At 46.2% G+C, this 20,181-nt stretch overlaps 2 protein-coding genes across 2 annotated transcripts; both read left to right on the forward strand.

Moving 5' to 3' along the window:
• The first annotated feature begins 4,581 nt into the window (after window positions 1–4,581).
• Window positions 4,582–4,962, forward strand: LOC142698335 (histone H2B 1.1). The gene has a single exon (XM_075847897.1). The coding sequence runs from the start codon at window positions 4,582–4,584 to the stop codon at window positions 4,960–4,962; it is 381 nt and encodes a 126-aa protein (XP_075704012.1).
• Window positions 4,963–6,857: 1,895 nt separating this feature from the next.
• Window positions 6,858–7,250, forward strand: LOC142698332 (histone H2A type 1). The gene has a single exon (XM_075847895.1). It carries the CDS (start codon window positions 6,858–6,860, stop codon window positions 7,248–7,250), a length of 393 nt encoding a protein of 130 aa, XP_075704010.1.
• The last annotated feature ends 12,931 nt before the right edge of the window (window positions 7,251–20,181 follow it).

A 20,181-nucleotide genomic window follows, 5' to 3' on the forward strand; every position in this document is an offset into this window, starting at 1 on the left:
TAACCCAGAACAGACTAGCAACTATAGTCTGCTCCCCCTGTAATACAATAACCCAGAACAGACTAGCAACTATAGTCTACTTCACCTGTATTACAATAACCCCGCACAGACAAGAAGCTATAGTCTGCTCCACCTGTAATACAATAACCCGGCACAGACAAGAAGCTATAGTCTGCTCCCCCTGTAATACAATAACCCGGAACAGACTAGCAACTATAGTCTACTTCACCTGCAATACAATTACCCGGCACAGACAAGAAGCTATAGTCTGCTCCACCTGTATTATAATAATCCGGAAAAGACAAGCAACTATAGTTTGATTCACAGGTAATACAATAAACCCGCACAGAATAGACACCAGAGTCTACTTCACCTGTATAAATAAAACCCAGCACATACGTATTGATGTATTACAGATGGAACAGATTCTAGTGTACTGTAACAGACAAGACATTAGAGTACGCTCCACCTGTATTACAAGAAACCAAGTCCCAGCACATACAGTACAGGACAGGGACAGCCGGAATCAGAGAGACGGTCAGTAGCCAGGGACAGCCAAGTGCAGAGAGACGGTCAGGAGACAGGGACAGCCGAGTGCAGAGAGACGGTCAGTAGCCAGGGACAGCCGAGTGCAGAGAGACGGTCAGGAGACAGGGACTGCCGAGTGCAGAGAGACGGTCAGGAGCCAGGGACAGCCGAGTGCAGAGAGACGGTCAGTAGCCAAGTACAGCCAAGTGCAGAGAGACTATCAGGAGTCAGGGACAGTCGAGTATAGAGACACGGTCAGGAGCCTGGGACAGCCAAGTGCAGAGAAACGGTCAGGAGTCCGGGACAGCCGAGTGCAGAGAGACGTTCAGGAGTCAGGGACAGCCGAGTGCAGAGAGACGGTCAGGAGCCAGGGACAGCCAAGTATAGAGAGATGGTCAGGAGTCAGGGACAGCCGAGTATAGAGAGACTGTCAGGAGTCAGGGAAAGCCGAGTATAGAGAGACGATCAGGAGCCAGGGACAGTCGAGTGCAGAGAGACGGTCAGGAGTCAGGGACAGCCGAGTGCAGAGAGACGGTCAGGAGCCAGGGACAGCCAAATGCAGAGAGACGGTCAGGAGACAGGGATAGCCGACTGCAGAGAGACTGTCAGGAGTCAGGGACGGCCGAGTATAGAGAGACGGTCAGGAGCCTGGGACAGCCAAGTGCAGAGAAACGGTCAGGAGTCCGGGACAGCCGAGTATAGAGAGACGATCAGGAGTCAGGGACAGCCGAGTATAGACAGACGGTCAGGAGCCTGGGACAGCCAAGTGCAGAGAAACGGTCAGGAGTCCGGGACAGCCGAGTGCAGAGAGACGGTCAGGAGCCAGGGACAGCCAAGTATAGAGAGATGGTCAGGAGTCAGGGACAGCCGAGTATAGAGAGACTGTCAGGAGTCAGGGACAGTCGAGTGCAGAGAGACCGTCAGGAGACAGGGACAGCCGTGTGCAGAGAGACGGTCAGCAGACAGGGACAGCCGGAAACAGAGAGACGGTCAGAAGCCAGGGACAGCCGAGTGCAGAGAGACGGTCAGGAGCCAGGGACAGCCAAGTATAGAGAGATGGTCAGGAGTCAGGGACAGACGAGTATAGAGAGACTGTCAGGAGTCAGGGAAAGCCGAGTATAGAGAGACGATCAGGAGCCAGGGACAGTCGAGTGCAGAGAGACGGTCAGGAGCCAGGGACAGCCGAGGGCAAAGAGTGGGTTAGGAGACAGGAACAGCCAAGTGCAGAGAGACGGACATGAGTCAGGGACAGCCGATTGCCAAGAGGCGGTCAGGAGACAGGGACACGGCATAATGTCCCTGTTCCCTCATATTACCGGCATTATGTCCCTGTTCCCTCATCTTACAGGCATTATGTCCCTGTTCCTTCATATTACAGGCATTATGTCCTTGTTCCTTCATATTGCAGGCATTATGTCCGTGTCCCTTCATATTACCGGCATTATGTCCCTGTTCCCTCATCTTACCGGCATTAAGTCTTTGTTCCCTCATCTTACAGGCATTATAACCCTATTCCTTCATATTACCGGCATTACGTCCCTGTTCCTTCATATTATCGGCATTACGTCCCTGTTCCTTCATATTACAGGCATTATGTCCCTGTTCCCTCATCTTACAGGCATTATGTCCCTGTTCCTTCATATTACCGGCATTATGTCCTTGTTCCTTCATCTTACAGGCATTATGTCCCTGTTCCTTTATATTACAGGCATTTTGTACCTGTTCCTTCTTATTACAGGCATTATGTCCCTGTTCCTTCATATTACCGGCATTATGTCCCTGTTCCCTCATCTTACAGGCATTATGTCCCTGTCCCTTCATATTACCGGCATTATGTCCCTGCTCCCTCATCTTACCGGAATTACGTCCGTATTCCTTCATATTACCGGCATTATGTCGCTGTTCCTTCATCTTACCGGCATTATGACCCTGTTCCTTCATCTTACAGGCATTATGTCCCTGTTCCTTAATATTACAGGCAGTGATCTTCTACTTCTATATACACGGAGGTAGGGGCTTCAGTATCACGTCGGTCTTCCAGTGAGGAGCCGGATATGTGGACTGCAGTGTGTCCCCTAATAGCGTCCTAGAAGCAGCTGACTGAATTGGGTCTTAGACCAGGGAATGTTAATCTGAAGGGAAAGAGGATCACTCGCCAGCAAGTATAGCAGTAAGGTACTCAGGCAGCAAAACACATCCTCGTAGCGGCGCCGTCGGACGCCGTTTGTGCCGATGCCTGCACGTACACGAGTGGCAGAAACTCACCGCTGAATATCCGCTCAGTTGCTCATAGCGCTGTATAAGCGCCCGAGCAGTGGATCAAACAGCGGACTTGCGGTGTTGCTTCTTCGGCGTCCAGCTTGCTGCTGGGCAACGTGTTTCCGCAATCCTTGGAGAGAGGGCCAGTGTTTTCTTAGCTGCTGTCACTGCTACTAATGTTACCAGATTCTTACAACAAACAATAAATCTGTTACTGGGACCAACTTTGACACAAGTATCGGCTCGGCCCGTATCTCATTCTGCCGGACGGCTGGGATTAATAAGGCTGCTGGCAATAAATCTGTTAACCTCTAGTACTAATAATGACTCTGTCTGCTGTCCCGATATAGGACTCACTTTATTACAGTAACGCGTGCAGTTTCTTGCAGAGCAACATTTAGTGAGACGCATTCAATGAATGAAAAAGGACAAAACTGATGCAGCCGATACGGCATTTTACAAGAGCAAAACCCAATGTTGGAGGGGCCGTGTTTTCCAAGCTGCTCTCATTGCTACAAATGTTACGAGATTTTCAAAACAAACTAGCAATTTGTAGCACCAAGTTCCACATAAGTATGGACTTGCATTGTCTTGTATGTCACTTTGCCAGACTGCTGGTATAATCGAGCTGCTGGCAATACAATGACAGGAAACAGAATGCACCTATTTCTACTTCGTACTAACACTGTGCGTTGTCTATACTTAGGACTGACCTCATCACACTAACGCATGAAGTTGCTGCAGAGTAACATTTACTGAGACGCATTCAGAGAATGAAAAGGACAAATTGATGCAGCTCTATTCAGGAGTAAAATCTAATATCAGAGCTCCAATAGTGCGGTACTTGAGGGAGACGAACATTACAGCCCAGTTTGTCCCCTTTATGCCCCCACTTTTGATATTTGATTTATGTACCTTTCCCTTTTATTCCCCTTCATCTACGATAAGTCACAATGCTGAATGGGATTTGTTCATTAAATGGGGTGTTCTCTACACAGGGACCGTTCACCCCTTCCCTGTTAGGTAGAATATACCTCTAAGCTCGTTGTTTTATTGATCGATATTTTTTCTTAATTCAAGAGATCCTTTGATCCGTGCGCTTCTTGCCCTTCTCTTCCCCTCCCTTTTTCATTTGTTCACATTTAGTTGGTGGTGTACACCAGGGCAGAATTAGAAGCAATGAGAGTCCTTGAGAGGAATGGTTTGTTACCCTAATAGCGTCTCCTGTATATATAAAGCATTGCCGCAGACCCCTCGTAGGACTTCTCCTTTGTAGTTTAGGAACTGCTCTTATCCGTACATGGCGCGGGGATGGAATCTTACCTAAACACCTGGGATGATGGTGGTTATACTTCAGGGGGACCGAATTGTGACAAAGCTCTTGAGACTGGAAGATAGAATTTAAGACACTATGTAGTCAGGGGCGAGTTGTAGATCATGAACACGAATCACTGGAGTAGTTGTACTATTAATGTGTTCTATACAGTATAGTTAGTGCATCAATGAGGACTGCGCCACCATCTACCCGAGGCAGCAGTTAACTACTGCACCGCTCACCAGCTCCTGGGATTGGAGAGATTTAAAGCCACCAATAGAGAACAGACTCGTGGAAACCACCAATTAGCTGCACTGGGAGTGGCTAATGACGATTCCACAGGTCACATGACTTGCTCTTCCAGTAGAACAGTGGTCAGGCAGCGTTGCTCATTTGCATAGCCCGTGTATAAATACAGCGGCGGTGAGAGGGTAAAGCATTCCATTATCTCAGTTGTGAGTAGATCGCAGTGTGTTATCATGCCTGAGCCCGCCAAGTCTGCCCCGGCGCCCAAGAAGGGCTCCAAGAAAGCCGTGACCAAGACACAGAAGAAGGACGGCAAGAAGCGGAGAAAGAGCAGGAAGGAGAGCTACGCCATTTACGTGTACAAGGTGCTCAAGCAGGTCCACCCTGACACCGGCATCTCGTCCAAGGCCATGGGCATCATGAACTCCTTCGTCAATGACATCTTCGAGCGCATCGCAGGGGAAGCCTCCCGCCTGGCTCACTACAACAAGCGCTCCACCATCACCTCCCGGGAGATCCAGACTGCCGTGCGCCTGCTGCTGCCTGGAGAGCTGGCCAAGCACGCCGTGTCCGAGGGCACCAAGGCCGTCACCAAGTACACCAGCGCCAAGTAATGTGCCCCGTCCCTGCAGTAAGAACACAAAGGCTCTTCTAAGAGCCGCCCACCTTGTCTACAACAGAGCTGTGCCTGCTATTGTCTGGCCTCCCGCTAGTCCCCCTGTTCTATGTGCGGCCGTTCTCGTGTCGGTGCAGATGCTGCTTCATACATTATGTGGCTGCCGGACAGGGAGGGACAATGCCGCGTGTGAGGAAGCCGGGACACGGATCCTGCGGGCAGATGACCCGTCCCAATATCACACTGTCCAGAAGAAACGGAACATTGTACATTAGGAGACGGAAGGAAGCATGGGACATCTGTAAATAACAATGATGAGGGTAGTAGTCAGATTTATAACCGATGCCAGGGAGACTGCTTGTCGACGATAGAGAACAAGCAATCACACTGGCGAGGACTGGATAAAGGGTGGTTATTGTAATACAAGTGGAGCAGACTCTGGTGTCTCCTCTGTGCCGGGTATTGTAATACAGGAGGAGCAGACTCTGGTGTCTCCTCTGTGCCAGGTATTGTAATACAAGTGGAGCAGACTCTGGTGTCTCCTCTGTGCCGGGTATTGTAATACAAGTGGAGCAGACTCTGGTGTCTCCTCTGTACCGGGTATTGTAATACAGGAGGAGTAGACTCTGGTGTCTCCTCTGTGCCGGGTATTGGAATACAGGCGGAGCAGACTCTGGTGTCTCCTCTGTACCGGGTATTGTAATACAAGTGGAGCAGACTCTGGTGTCTCCTCTGTACCGGGTATTGTAATACAAGTGGAGCAGACTCTGGTGTCTCCTCTGTGCCGGGTATTGTAATGCAGGAGGAGCAGACTGATGTCTCCTCTGTACCGGGTATTGTAATACAGGTGGAACAGCCTCTATTTCTTGTCTGTGAGGGCTTCTTTTAATACAGGTGGAGCAGACTCTGGTGTCTATGCCCGGTTATTGGAGCAGTCTCTGGTTTCTTCTACACGTAATAGAATAGGGACATAATGCGGTAATATGAAGGAACAGGGACATAATGCCGGTAATAAGTAGGAACAGGGACGTAATGCCGGTAATAATAAGTAACAAGGACATAATGTCTGGAAGATAAGGTAACAGGGACATGTTACCGGCATTGTGTCCCTGTACCCTCCTACATAGGACATAATGCCAGTTATATGAGGGAACAGGGACATATTACCGGAATTGTGTCCCTGTACCCTCCTACAGGGGACATAATGCCACTAATATTAGGGAACAGGGACATAATGCCGGTAATTCGGGAACGATACGGATGTAATAAAGACGTGTTACATGTTTGTACGTCACCCCCTTTATACTGGAGATTGGCAGCGGACGTTGGAATTGTGCGTTTCACGGTATCGTTGGATAGAGAAGAATCAGCCCGTGCAGCCCGCAGATAAGCCCCTAATGCAGCAGCAGCTCTGCGCTATCACACCCGGGAATGTCCCCCCATATCCTGCAGCATGAAGGAGCGGCTGCACGGACTGAACGACTCTTCCAGACATGGGAGACCAGCGGGAATAAGGACATGCGCACGAATAAGCACAAGATGGAGGCGGCAGCTCTGTTGTAGACTTGGTGGGGGGCTCTTAGAAGAGCCTTTGGGTCCTTCCTGCGGGGACGGGGCACATTACTTGGCGCCTAATGAGAAGAAGCCGCCGCTGCTGCTTTATTCCTGCTCCATTCGAGTTCAGGCGGGAGATGTTCCTGTTGGTAGAGACAGAGGAGGGGGCGTGGTGTTATCTGCGAGTCTATAGAAATATTCAACTTCCTCATTGGCTACAGTGTCTGGCGTTGAATATCAGTTTTAGATGCGGCCAATCAGAGAAGAAGCTCTCTGCTCCATCCGGGTATAAGAAGTGACGGTCGGAGCGCAGCCGTTAGATCTGATCAGGTAATAGACATGTCTGGAAGAGGAAAGCAAGGAGGCAAAGTGCGGGCTAAAGCCAAGACCCGCTCATCCCGTGCAGGACTTCAGTTCCCTGTCGGTCGTGTGCACAGACTTCTCCGCAAGGGTAACTACGCTGAGAGGGTCGGCGCCGGCGCTCCGGTCTACCTGGCCGCTGTGCTGGAATATCTGACCGCTGAGATCCTGGAACTGGCCGGAAATGCCGCCCGGGACAACAAGAAGACCCGAATCATCCCCCGTCACCTGCAGCTGGCCGTGCGCAATGACGAGGAGCTCAACAAGCTGCTGGGTGGTGTGACCATCGCTCAGGGAGGCGTCCTGCCCAACATCCAGGCCGTTCTGCTGCCCAAGAAGACCGAGAGCAGCAAAAGCGCCAAGAGCAAGTGAGCGCCGCTTATCCCACATTTAACCACAAAGGCTCTTTTAAGAGCCGCCCACGTGATCCTTAGAACAGAGCTCTCACCGCTGATCTCCGATATGTAAACGTTCTGCGCCAGATAAGTGGCTCTGCTTGTACAGAGATCTAGCCATATCAATTCATATACCGCGGGGTTTCACATTGAAGAGGAAGCCGTAGGGTGGGTGGGTGTAGAACTGCGTTACTCATGACCTATACATTCACTACTGTCTCGTGCAGATGATGGCGCTGTCCTCATTGGTGCACTAACTATACTGTACAGGACACATTAATAGTACAACTACTCCAGTGATTAATGTTCACGATCTACAACCCGTCCCCGACTACATAATATCTTAAATTATAACTTCCAGTCTCTCTGGATTCTTCGAATGCGTCTCAGTAAATGTTACTCTGCAGCAACTTCATGCGTTAGTGGGATGAGGGGAGTCCTAAGTATAGACAACGCACAGTGTTAGTACGAAGTAGAAATAGGTGCATTCTGTTTCCTGTCATTGTATTGCCAGCAGCTCGATTATACCAGCAGTCTGGCAAAGTGACATACAAGACAATGCAAGTCCATACTTATGTGGAACTTGGTGCTACAAATTGCTAGTTTGTTTTGAAAATCTCGTAACATTTGTAGCAATGAGAGCAGCTTGGAAAACACGGCCCCTCCAACATTGGGTTTTACTCTTGTAAAATGCCGTATCAGCTGCATCAGTTTCTCCTTTTTCATTCATTGAATGCGTCTCACTAAATGTTGCTCTGCAAGAAACTGCACGCGTTACTGTAATAAAGTGAGTCCTATATAGGGACAGCAGACAGATTCATTATTAGTACTAGAGGTTAACAGATTTATTGCCAGCAGCCTTATTAATCCCAGCCGTCCGGCAGAATGAGATACGGGCCGAGCCGATACTTGTGTCAAAGTTGGTCCCAGTAACAGATTTATTGTTTGTTGTGAGAATCTGGTAACATTAGTAGCAGTGACAGCAGCTAAGAAAACACTGGCCCTCTCTCCAAGGATTGCGGAAAGCACGTTGCCCAGCAGCAAGCTGGACGCCGAAGAAGCAACACCGCAAGTCCGCTGTTTGATCCACTGCTCGTGCGCTTATACAGCGCTATGAGCAACTGAGCGGATATTCAGCGGTGAGTTTCTGCCACTCCTGTACGTGCAGGCATCGGCACAAACGGCGTCCGGCAGCGCCGCTACGAGGTGTATTCCTGCCGGAGGATCACTCGCCAGCAAGTATAGCACTAAGGTACTCTTTCCCTTCACATTAACATTCCCGGGTCTAAGACCCAATTCAGTCAGCTGCTTCTAGGACGCTATTAGGGGACACACTGCAGTCCACATATCAGGCTCCTCACTGGAAGACCGACGTGATACTGAAGCCCCTACCCCCGTGTATATAGAAGTAGAAGGTCACTGCTCAGATGATACACGAGCGGTCACCAGCAGACATCATAGCTGATCTATAGAGGATGTGGCGGCTCTGAGAAGAGCCTTTGTGTTGTGTAAGATGGAGCTGAGCAGGAGCGGAATTAACCTCCGAAGCCGTAGAGTGTGCGGCCCTGGCGTTTGAGCGCGTACACCACGTCCATAGCGGTGACGGTCTTCCTCTTAGCGTGCTCGGTGTAGGTGACGGCGTCACGGATGACGTTCTCCAGGAAAACCTTCAGGACGCCGCGAGTCTCTTCATAGATGAGACCGGAGATGCGTTTAACGCCTCCCCTGCGAGCTAGACGGCGGATTGCAGGCTTGGTGATGCCCTGGATGTTATCACGGAGCACCTTCCTGTGCCGCTTAGCACCGCCCTTTCCGAGTCCTTTTCCTCCTTTACCACGACCAGACATCCTGTCAGCTGGAGCTATAGAGAACTATTGTACCGAGAACCGCGGGGTGCGTCTTTATATAGACTTTGTGCGGACCAGAGAGAGAACTGTTACTCATGTCACTTTCGGGGCGTTTCTCTCAGCTAATTTACATTACCAATCCCTCCCCCTCCCGTTGATTGGCTTAACTCAGATTTTGAATTGCACGTTCATTTTACAATACCGGCCGCTCTTTTCCCGCTTCTACTTGTACTTTCATATTATGCATTATGTCCCTGTTCCTTCATATTACCGGCATTATGTCCCTGTTCCCTTATCTTACCGGCATTACGTCACTGTTCCTTCATATTACCGGCATTATGTCCCTGTTTCTTCATATTACCAGCATTACGTCCCTGTTCCTTCATATTACAGAAATTGCGTCCCTATTCCTTCATATTACCGGCATTATGTCCTTGTTCCTTCATATTACAGCCATTATGTCCCTGTTCCTTCATATAACCGGCATTAAGTCCCTGTTCCCTCATCTTACCGGCATTATGTCCATATTCCCTCATCTGAACCGGCATTATGTCCCTGCTCCTTCATATTACCGGCATTACGTCCCTGTTCCTTCATATTTGTGGCATTATGTCCCTGTTCCCTCATCTTACCGGCATTTTGTCCTTGTTCCTTCATCTTACCGGAATTACGTCACTGTTCCTCCATATTACTGGAATTACGTCCCTGTGCCTTCATATTACCGGCTTTATGTCCCTGTTCTCTCATATTACAGACATTATGTCCCTGTTCCCTCATCTTACCGGAATTGTGTCCCTGTTCCCTCATCTTACCGGCATTATGTCCCTGTTCCTTCATCTTACCGGCATTACGTCCCTATTCATTCATATTACCGGCATTACATCCCTGTTCCTTCATATTGCCGGCATTACGTCCCTGTTCCTTCATATTACCGGCATTAGGTCCCTGTTTCTTAATATTATCGGCATTACATCCCTGTTCCTTCATATTACCGGCATTATTTTCCTCTTACTTCATATTACTGCCATTAGGTTCCCTCATCTTTCAGACATTATGTCCCTGTTCCCTCATATTACCGGCATTACGTCCCTGCTCCTTCATATTATCGGCATTACGTCCCTGTTTCTTCATATTACCAGCATTACGTCCCAGTTCCTTCATATTACCAGAATTGCGTCCCTATTCCTTCATATTACCGGCATTAGGTCCCTGTTCCTTCATATTACCAGCATTATGTCCCTGTTCCTTCATATTACAGGCATTTTGTCCCTGTTCCTTCATATTACAGGCATTATGTCCCTGTTCCTTCATATAACCGGCATTAAGTCCCTGTTCCCTCATATTACCGGCATTATGTCCCTGTTCCCTCACCTTACCGGCATTATGTCCCTGTTCCCTCATTTGAACCGGAATTATCTGCCTGTTCCTCTATATTACCGGAATTACGTCCCTATTCCTTCATATTACCGGCATTACGTCCCTGTTCCTTCATATTACCGGCAATACGTCCCTGTTCCTTCATATTACAGGCATTATGTCCCTGTTCCTTCAAATTACCGGAATAACTTCCCTGTTACTTCATATTACCGGCATTATTTTCCTGTTCCTTCATATAACCGGCATTATGTTCACTGTAGGAGGGTACAGGGACATAATGCCGGTAATATGTCCCTGTTCCCTCATCTTACAGGCATTACGTCGCTGCTCCTTCATATTACCAGCATTACGTCCCTGTTCCTTCATATTACAGGCATTATGACCCTGTTCCTTCATATTACAGGCATTATGTCCTTGTTCTTTCATATTACCGGCATTATGTCCCTGTTCCTTCATATAACCGGCATTAAGTCCCTGTTCCCTCATCTTACCGGCATTATGTCCCTGTTCCCTCATCGTACCGGCATTATGTCCCTGTTCCCTCATTTGAACCGAAATTACGTCCCTGTTCCTTCATATTACCAGCATTACGTCCCAGTTCCTTCATATTACCAGAATTGCGTCCCTATTCCTTCATATTACTGGCATTATGTCCCTGTTCCTTCATATTACCAGCATTATGTCCCTGTTCCTTCATATTACATGCATTTTGTCCCTGTTCCTTCATATTACAGGCATTATGTCCCTGTTCCTTCATATAACCGGCATTAAGTCCCTGTTTCCTCATATTACCGGCATTATGTCCCTGTTCCCTCAGCTAACCGGCATTATGTCCCTGTTCCCTCATTTGAACCGGTATTATGTGCCTGTTCCTCCATATTACCGGAATTACGTCCCTATTCCTTCATATTACCAGAATTGCGTCCCTGTTCCTTCATATTACAGGCATTATGTCCCTGTTCCTTCATATTACCGGCATTATTTCCCTGTTACTTCATATTACAGGCATTATGTCCCTGTTCCCTCATCTTACAGGCATTATGTCCTTGTTCCTTCATATTACAGGCATTATGTCCCTGTTCCTTCATCGTACCGGCATTAAGTCCCTGTTCCTTCATGTTAACGGCATTATGTCCCTGTTCCCTTATCTTACCGGCATTACGTCACTGTTCCTTCATATTACCGGCATTATGTCCCTGTTTCTTCATATTACCAGCATTACGTCCCTGTTCCTTCATATTACAGAAATTGCGTCCCTATTCCTTCATATTACCGGCATTATGTCCTTGTTCCTTCATATTACAGCCATTATGTCCCTGTTCCTTCATATAACCGGCATTAAGTCCCTGTTCCCTCATCTTACCGGCATTATGTCCATATTCCCTCATCTGAACCGGCATTATGTCCCTGCTCCTTCATATTACCGGCATTACGTCCCTGTTCCTTCATATTTGTGGCATTATGTCCCTGTTCCCTCATCTTACCGGCATTTTGTCCTTGTTCCTTCATCTTACCGGAATTACGTCACTGTTCCTCCATATTACTGGAATTACGTCCCTGTGCCTTCATATTACCGGCTTTATGTCCCTGTTCTCTCATATTACAGACATTATGTCCCTGTTCCCTCATCTTACCGGAATTGTGTCCCTGTTCCCTCATCTTACCGGCATTATGTCCCTGTTCCTTCATCTTACCGGCATTACGTCCCTATTCATTCATATTACCGGCATTACATCCCTGTTCCTTCATATTGCCGGCATTACGTCCCTGTTCCTTCATATTACCGGCATTAGGTCCCTGTTTCTTAATATTATCGGCATTACATCCCTGTTCCTTCATATTACCGGCATTATTTTCCTCTTACTTCATATTACTGCCATTAGGTTCCCTCATCTTTCAGACATTATGTCCCTGTTCCCTCATATTACCGGCATTACGTCCCTGCTCCTTCATATTATCGGCATTACGTCCCTGTTTCTTCATATTACCAGCATTACGTCCCAGTTCCTTCATATTACCAGAATTGCGTCCCTATTCCTTCATATTACCGGCATTAGGTCCCTGTTCCTTCATATTACCAGCATTATGTCCCTGTTCCTTCATATTACAGGCATTTTGTCCCTGTTCCTTCATATTACAGGCATTATGTCCCTGTTCCTTCATATAACCGGCATTAAGTCCCTGTTCCCTCATATTACCGGCATTATGTCCCTGTTCCCTCACCTTACCGGCATTATGTCCCTGTTCCCTCATTTGAACCGGAATTATCTGCCTGTTCCTCTATATTACCGGAATTACGTCCCTATTCCTTCATATTACCGGCATTACGTCCCTGTTCCTTCATATTACCGGCAATACGTCCCTGTTCCTTCATATTACAGGCATTATGTCCCTGTTCCTTCAAATTACCGGAATAACTTCCCTGTTACTTCATATTACCGGCATTATTTTCCTGTTCCTTCATATAACCGGCATTATGTTCACTGTAGGAGGGTACAGGGACATAATGCCGGTAATATGTCCCTGTTCCCTCATCTTACAGGCATTACGTCGCTGCTCCTTCATATTACCAGCATTACGTCCCTGTTCCTTCATATTACAGGCATTATGACCCTGTTCCTTCATATTACAGGCATTATGTCCTTGTTCTTTCATATTACCGGCATTATGTCCCTGTTCCTTCATATAACCGGCATTAAGTCCCTGTTCCCTCATCTTACCGGCATTATGTCCCTGTTCCCTCATCGTACCGGCATTATGTCCCTGTTCCCTCATTTGAACCGAAATTACGTCCCTGTTCCTTCATATTACCAGCATTACGTCCCAGTTCCTTCATATTACCAGAATTGCGTCCCTATTCCTTCATATTACTGGCATTATGTCCCTGTTCCTTCATATTACCAGCATTATGTCCCTGTTCCTTCATATTACATGCATTTTGTCCCTGTTCCTTCATATTACAGGCATTATGTCCCTGTTCCTTCATATAACCGGCATTAAGTCCCTGTTTCCTCATATTACCGGCATTATGTCCCTGTTCCCTCAGCTAACCGGCATTATGTCCCTGTTCCCTCATTTGAACCGGTATTATGTGCCTGTTCCTCCATATTACCGGAATTACGTCCCTATTCCTTCATATTACCAGAATTGCGTCCCTGTTCCTTCATATTACAGGCATTATGTCCCTGTTCCTTCATATTACCGGCATTATTTCCCTGTTACTTCATATTACAGGCATTATGTCCCTGTTCCCTCATCTTACAGGCATTATGTCCTTGTTCCTTCATATTACAGGCATTATGTCCCTGTTCCTTCATCGTACCGGCATTAAGTCCCTGTTCCTTCATGTTAACGGCATTATGTCCCTGTTCCCTTATCTTACCGGCATTACGTCACTGTTCCTTCATATTACCGGCATTATGTCCCTGTTTCTTCATATTACCAGCATTACGTCCCTGTTCCTTCATATTACAGAAATTGCGTCCCTATTCCTTCATATTACCGGCATTATGTCCTTGTTCCTTCATATTACAGCCATTATGTCCCTGTTCCTTCATATAACCGGCATTAAGTCCCTGTTCCCTCATCTTACCGGCATTATGTCCATATTCCCTCATCTGAACCGGCATTATGTCCCTGCTCCTTCATATTACCGGCATTACGTCCCTGTTCCTTCATATTTGTGGCATTATGTCCCTGTTCCCTCATCTTACCGGCATTATGTCCCTGTACCCTCATTTGAACCGGCATTACGTCCCTGTTCCTTCATGTTAACGGCATTATGTCCCTGTTCCCTTATCTTACCGGCATTACGTCACTGTTCCTTCATATTACCGGCATTACGTCCCTGTTCCTTCATACTAACGGCATTACGTCCCTGTTCCCTCATCTTACCGGCATTTTGTCCCCGTTCACTTATCTTACCGGCATTATGTCCCTGTTCTTTCATCTTACCGGCATTACGTTCCTGTTCCTCCATATTACCGGAATTACGTCCCTATTCCTTCATATTACCGGCATTACGTCCCTGTTCCTTCATATTACCGGCAATACGTCCCTGTTCCTTCATATTACAGGCATTATGTCCCTGTTCCTTCATATTACCGGCATTATTTCCCTGTTACTTCATATTACCGGCATTATGTCCCTGTTCCTTCATATTACTGAAATTATGTCCACTGTAGGAGGGTACAGGGACATAATGCCGGTAATATGTCCCTGTTCCCTAATTTTACCGGCATTACGTCCCTGCTTCTTCATATTATCGGCATTACGTCCCTGTTTCTTCATATTACCAGCATTACGTCCCTGTTCCTTCATATTACCAGAATTGCGTCCCTATTCCTTCATATTACCGGCATTATGTCCTGTTCCTTCATATTACAGGCATTTTGTCCCTGTTCCTTCATATAATAAGCATTATGTCCCTGTTCCCTCATCTTACCGGCATTATGTCCCTGTTCCCTCATTTGAACCGGCATTATGTGCCTGTTCCTTCATATTATCGGCATTACGTCCCTGTTCCTTCAAATTACCGGAATTACGTCCCTGTTCCTTCATATTAACGGCATTACGTCCCTGTTCCTTCATATTATCGGCATTATGTCCCTGCTCCTTCATATTATCTGTATTACGTCCCTGTTCCCTCATCTTACCGGCATTTTGTCCCTGTTCCCTCATCTTACTGGCATTTTGTCCCTGTTCCTTCATCTTACCCACATTATGTCCTTGTACTTTCATATTACAGGCATTATGTCCCTGTTCCTTCATATCACAGGCATTACGTCCCTGTTCCTTCATATTACAGGCTTTTTCTGTGTCCCTGTTCCCTCATCTTACCGGCATTATGTCCCTGTTCCTTCAAATTACAGGCAATATGTCCCTGTTCCTTCATATTACAGGCATTATTTCCTTGTTCCTTCATACTACAAGCATTATGTCCCTGATCCTTCATATTACAGGCTTCATGTCCCTGTTCCTTCATATTACCAGCATAATGTCCCTGTACCCTCATATTACTGGCATTATGTCCCGTGTAGGAGGGCACAGGGACATAATGCCGGTAATATGTCCCTGTTCCCTCATCTTACAGGCATAATGTCCCTGTTCCTTCATATTACCGGCTTTATGTCCCTGTTCTCTCATATTACAGACATTATGTCCCTGTTCCTTCATATTATCGGCATTACGTCCCTGTTTCTTCATATTACCAGCATTACGTCCCAGTTCCTTCATATTACCAGAATTGCGTCCCGATTCCTTTATATTACCGGCATTATGTCCCTCTTCATTCATATTACAGGCATTTTGTCCCTGTTCCTTCATATTACAGGCATTATGTCCCTGTTCCTTCATATAACCGGCATTAAGTCCCTGTTCCCTCATATTACCGGCATTTTGTCCCTGTTCCCTCACCTAACCGGCATTATGTCCCTGTTCCCTCATTTGAACCGGCATTATGTGCCTGTTCCTCCATATTACCGGAATTACGTCCCTATTCCTTCATATTACCGGCAATACGTCCCTGTTCCTTCATATTACAGACATTATGTCCCTGTTCCTTCATATTACCGGCATTATTTTCCTGTTCCTTCATATTACAGGCATTATGTCCACTGTAGGAGGGTACAGGGACATAATGCCGGTAATATGTCCCTGTTCCCTCATCTTACAGGCATTATGTCCCTGTTTCTTCATATTACCAGTATTACGTCCCTGCTCCTTCATATTACCGAAATTGCGTCCCTATTCCTTCATATTACCGGCATTATGTCCCTGTTTCCTCATCTTACAGGCATTATGTCCCGATTCCTTCATATTACCGGCATTATGTCCCTGTTCCTTTATATTACATGCATTTTGTACCTGTTCCTTCTTATTACAGGCATTATGTCCCTGTTTCCTCATCTTACAGGAATTTTGTCCCTGTTCTTTCATATTACCGGCATTATGTCCCTGTTCCCTCATCTTACAGGCATTTTGTACCTGTTCCTTCTTATTACAGGCATTATGTCCCTGTTTCCTCATCTTACAGGCATTATGTCCCTATTCCTTCATATTACCGGCATTATGTCCCTGTTCCTTCATCTTACAGGCATTATATCCCTGTTCCTTTATATTACATGCATTTTGTACCTATTCCTTCATATTACCGGCATTATGTCCCTATTCCTTCATATTACCGGCATTATGTCCCTATTCCTTCATATTACCGGCATTACGTCCCTGTTCCTTTATATTACCGGCAATACGTCCCTGTTCCTTCATATTACAGGCATTACGTCCCTGTTCCTTCATATTACAGGCATTATGTCCCTGTTGCTTCATATTACAGGCTTCATGTCCCTGTTCCTTCATATTACCGCCATTATTTTCCTGTTCCTTCATATTACTGCCATTATGTCCACTGTAGGAGGGTACAGGGACATAATGCCGGTAATATGTCCCTGTTCCCTCATATCACCGGCATTACGTCCCTGCTCCTTCATATTATCGGCATTACGTCCCTGTTTCTTCATATTACCAGCATTACGTCCCTGTTACCAGCATTATGTCCTGTTTCCTTCATATTACAGGCATTTTGTCCCTGTTCCTTCATATTACAGCCATTATGTCCTTGTTCTTTCATATTACCGGCATTATGTCCCTGTTCCTTCATATAACCGACATTAAGTCCCTGTTCCCTCATCTTACCGGCATTATGTCCCTGTTCCCTCATTTGAACCGGAATTATGTGCCTGTTCCTCCATATTACCGGAATTACGTCCCTATTCCTTCATATTACCGGCAATACGTCCCTGTTCCTTCATATTACAGACATTATGTCCCTGTTCCTTCATATTACCGGCATTATTTTCCTGTTCCTTCATATTACAGGCATTATGTCCACTGTAGGAGGGTACAGGGACATAATGCCGGTAATATGTCCCTGTTCCCTCATCTTACAGGCATTATGTCCCTGTTTCTTCATATTACCAGTATTACGTCCCTGCTCCTTCATATTACCGAAATTGCGTCCCTATTCCTTCATATTACCGGCATTATGTCCCTGTTCCTTCATATTACCAGCATTATGTCCCTGTTCCTTCATATTACAGGCATTTTGTCCCTATGCCTTCATATTACAGGCATTATGTCCTTGTTCCTTCATATTACAGGCATTATGTCCCTGTTCCTTCATCTTACCGGCATTATGTCCCTGTTCCCTCATCTTACCGGCATTATGTCCCTGTTCCCACATTTGAACCGGCATTACGTCCCTGTTCCTTCATTTTACCGGCATTACGTCCCTGTTCCTTCATATTAACGCATTATGTCCCTGTTCCCTTATCTTACAGGCATTATGTCCCTGTTCCTTCATATTACAGGCATTTTGTCCCTATGCCTTCATATTACAGGCATTATGTCCCTGTTCCTTCATATTACCGGCATTACGTCCCTGTTCCTTCATTCTACCGGCATTACGTCCCTGTTCCCTCATCTTACCGGCATTTTGTCCCTGTTCCCTCATCTTACCGGCATTATGTCCCTGTTCCTTCATCTTACCGGCATTACGTTCCTGTTCCTCCATATTACCGGAATTACGTCCCTATTCCTTCATATTACCGGCATTACGTCCCTGTTTCTTCATATTACCAGCATTACGTCCCTGTTCCTTCATATTACCAGAATTGCGTCCCTATTCCTTCATATTACCGGCATTATGTCCTGTTCCTTCGTATTACAGGCATTTTGTCCCTGTTCCTTCATATTATAGGCATTATCTCCTTGTTCTTTCATATTATCGGCATTATGTCCCTGTTCCTTCATATTACAGGCATTATGTCCCTGCTCCTTCATATTATCGGCATTACGTCCCTGTTTCTTCATATTACCAGAATTGCGTCCCTATTCCTTCATATTACAGGCATTTTGTCCCTGTTCCTTCATATTATCGGCATTACGTCCCTGTTCCTTCATATTACCGGCATTATGTCCCTGTTCCTTCATATTATCGGCATTATGTCCCTGTTCCTTCATATTATCGGCATTACGTCCCTGTTCCTTCATATTATCTGCATTACGTTCCTTTTCCCTCATCTTACCGGCATTTTGTCCCTGTTCCCTCATCTTACCGGCATTTTGTCCCTGTTCCCTCATTTTAGCGGCATTATGTCCCTGTTCTCTCATCTTACCGGCATTATGTCCCTGTTCCTTCATATTACAGGCATTATTTCCCTGCTCCTTCATATTACCGGCATTATGTCCCTGTTCCTCCATATTATCGGCATTATGTCCCTGTTCCTTCATATTATCGGCATTATTTCCCTGTTCCCTCATCTTACCGGCATTTTGTCCCTGTTCCATCATTTTAGCTGCATTATGTCCCTGTTCTCTCATCTTACCGGCATTATGATCCTGTTCCTTCATATTACCGGCATTATGTCCCTGTTCCTTTATATTACCGGCATTATTTCCCTGTTCCTTCATATTACAGGTATTATGTACCTGTTCCTTCATATTACCGGAATTACGTCCCTATTCCTTCATATTACCGGCATTACGTCCCTGTTCCTTTATATTACCGGCAATACGTCCCTGTTCCTTCATATTACAGGCATTACGTCCCTGTTCCTTCATATTACAGGCATTATGTCCCTGTTCCTTCATATTACAGGCTTCATGTCCCTGTTCCTTCATATTACCGCCATTATTTTCCTGTTCCTTCATATTACTGCCATTATGTCCACTGTAGGAGGGTACAGGGACATAATGCCGGTAATATGTCCCTGTTCCCTCATATTACCGGCATTACGTCCCTGCTCCTTCATATTATCGGCATTACGTCCCTGCTCCTTCATATTACCAGCATTACGTCCCTGTTACCAGCATTATGTCCTGTTTCCTTCATATTACAGGCATTTTGTCCCTGTTTCTTCATATTACAGGCATTATGTCCTTGTTCTTTCATATTACCGGCATTATGTCCCTGTTCCTTCATATAACCGACATTAAGTCCCTGTTCCCTCATCTTACCGGCATTATGTCCCTTTTCCCTCATCTTACCGGCATTATGTCCCTGTTCCTTCATTTTACAGGCATTATGTCCCTGTTCCTTCATATTACCGCCATTATTTCCCTGTTCCTTCATATTATCGGCATTATGTCCCTGTTCCTTCATATTACCGGCATAATGTCCCTGTTCCTTCATATTACCGGCATTATGTCCCTGTTCCTTCATATTACAGGCATTATGTCCCTGTTCCTTCATATTACCGGCATTATGTCCCTGTTCCTTCATATTACAGGCATTATGTCCCTGTTCCTCCATATTATCGGCATTATGTCCCTGTTCCTTCATATTATCGGCATTATTTCCCTGTTCCTTCATATTACCGGCATTATGTGCCTGTTCCTTCATATTATCGGCATTACGTCCCTGCTCCTTCATATTATCGGCATTATGTCCCTGTCCCCTCATATTACCGGCATCATGTCCCTATTCCTTCATATTACCGGCAACATGTCCCTGTTCCTTCATATTACAGGCATTCTGTCCCTGTTCCTTCATATTACCGGCATTATGTCCCTGTTCCTTCATATTATCGGCATTACCTCCCTGTTCCTTCATATTATCGGCATTACGTCCCTGTTTCTTCATATTACCGGCTTTACGTTCCTGTTCCTTCATATTACAGACATTAT

This window comes from Rhinoderma darwinii, unplaced genomic scaffold (assembly GCF_050947455.1).
Source record: "Rhinoderma darwinii isolate aRhiDar2 unplaced genomic scaffold, aRhiDar2.hap1 Scaffold_102, whole genome shotgun sequence".
NCBI classification, from domain to species: Eukaryota; Metazoa; Chordata; class Amphibia; order Anura; family Rhinodermatidae; genus Rhinoderma; species Rhinoderma darwinii.

Bases quoted from the DNA above. Each gene is read 5' to 3' on its own strand.
- LOC142698335 (XM_075847897.1), top strand. From the start codon at position 4,582: ATGCCTGAGCCCGCCAAGTCTGCCCCGGCGCCCAAGAAGGGCTCCAAG.
- LOC142698332 (XM_075847895.1), top strand. From the start codon at position 6,858: ATGTCTGGAAGAGGAAAGCAAGGAGGCAAAGTGCGGGCTAAAGCCAAG.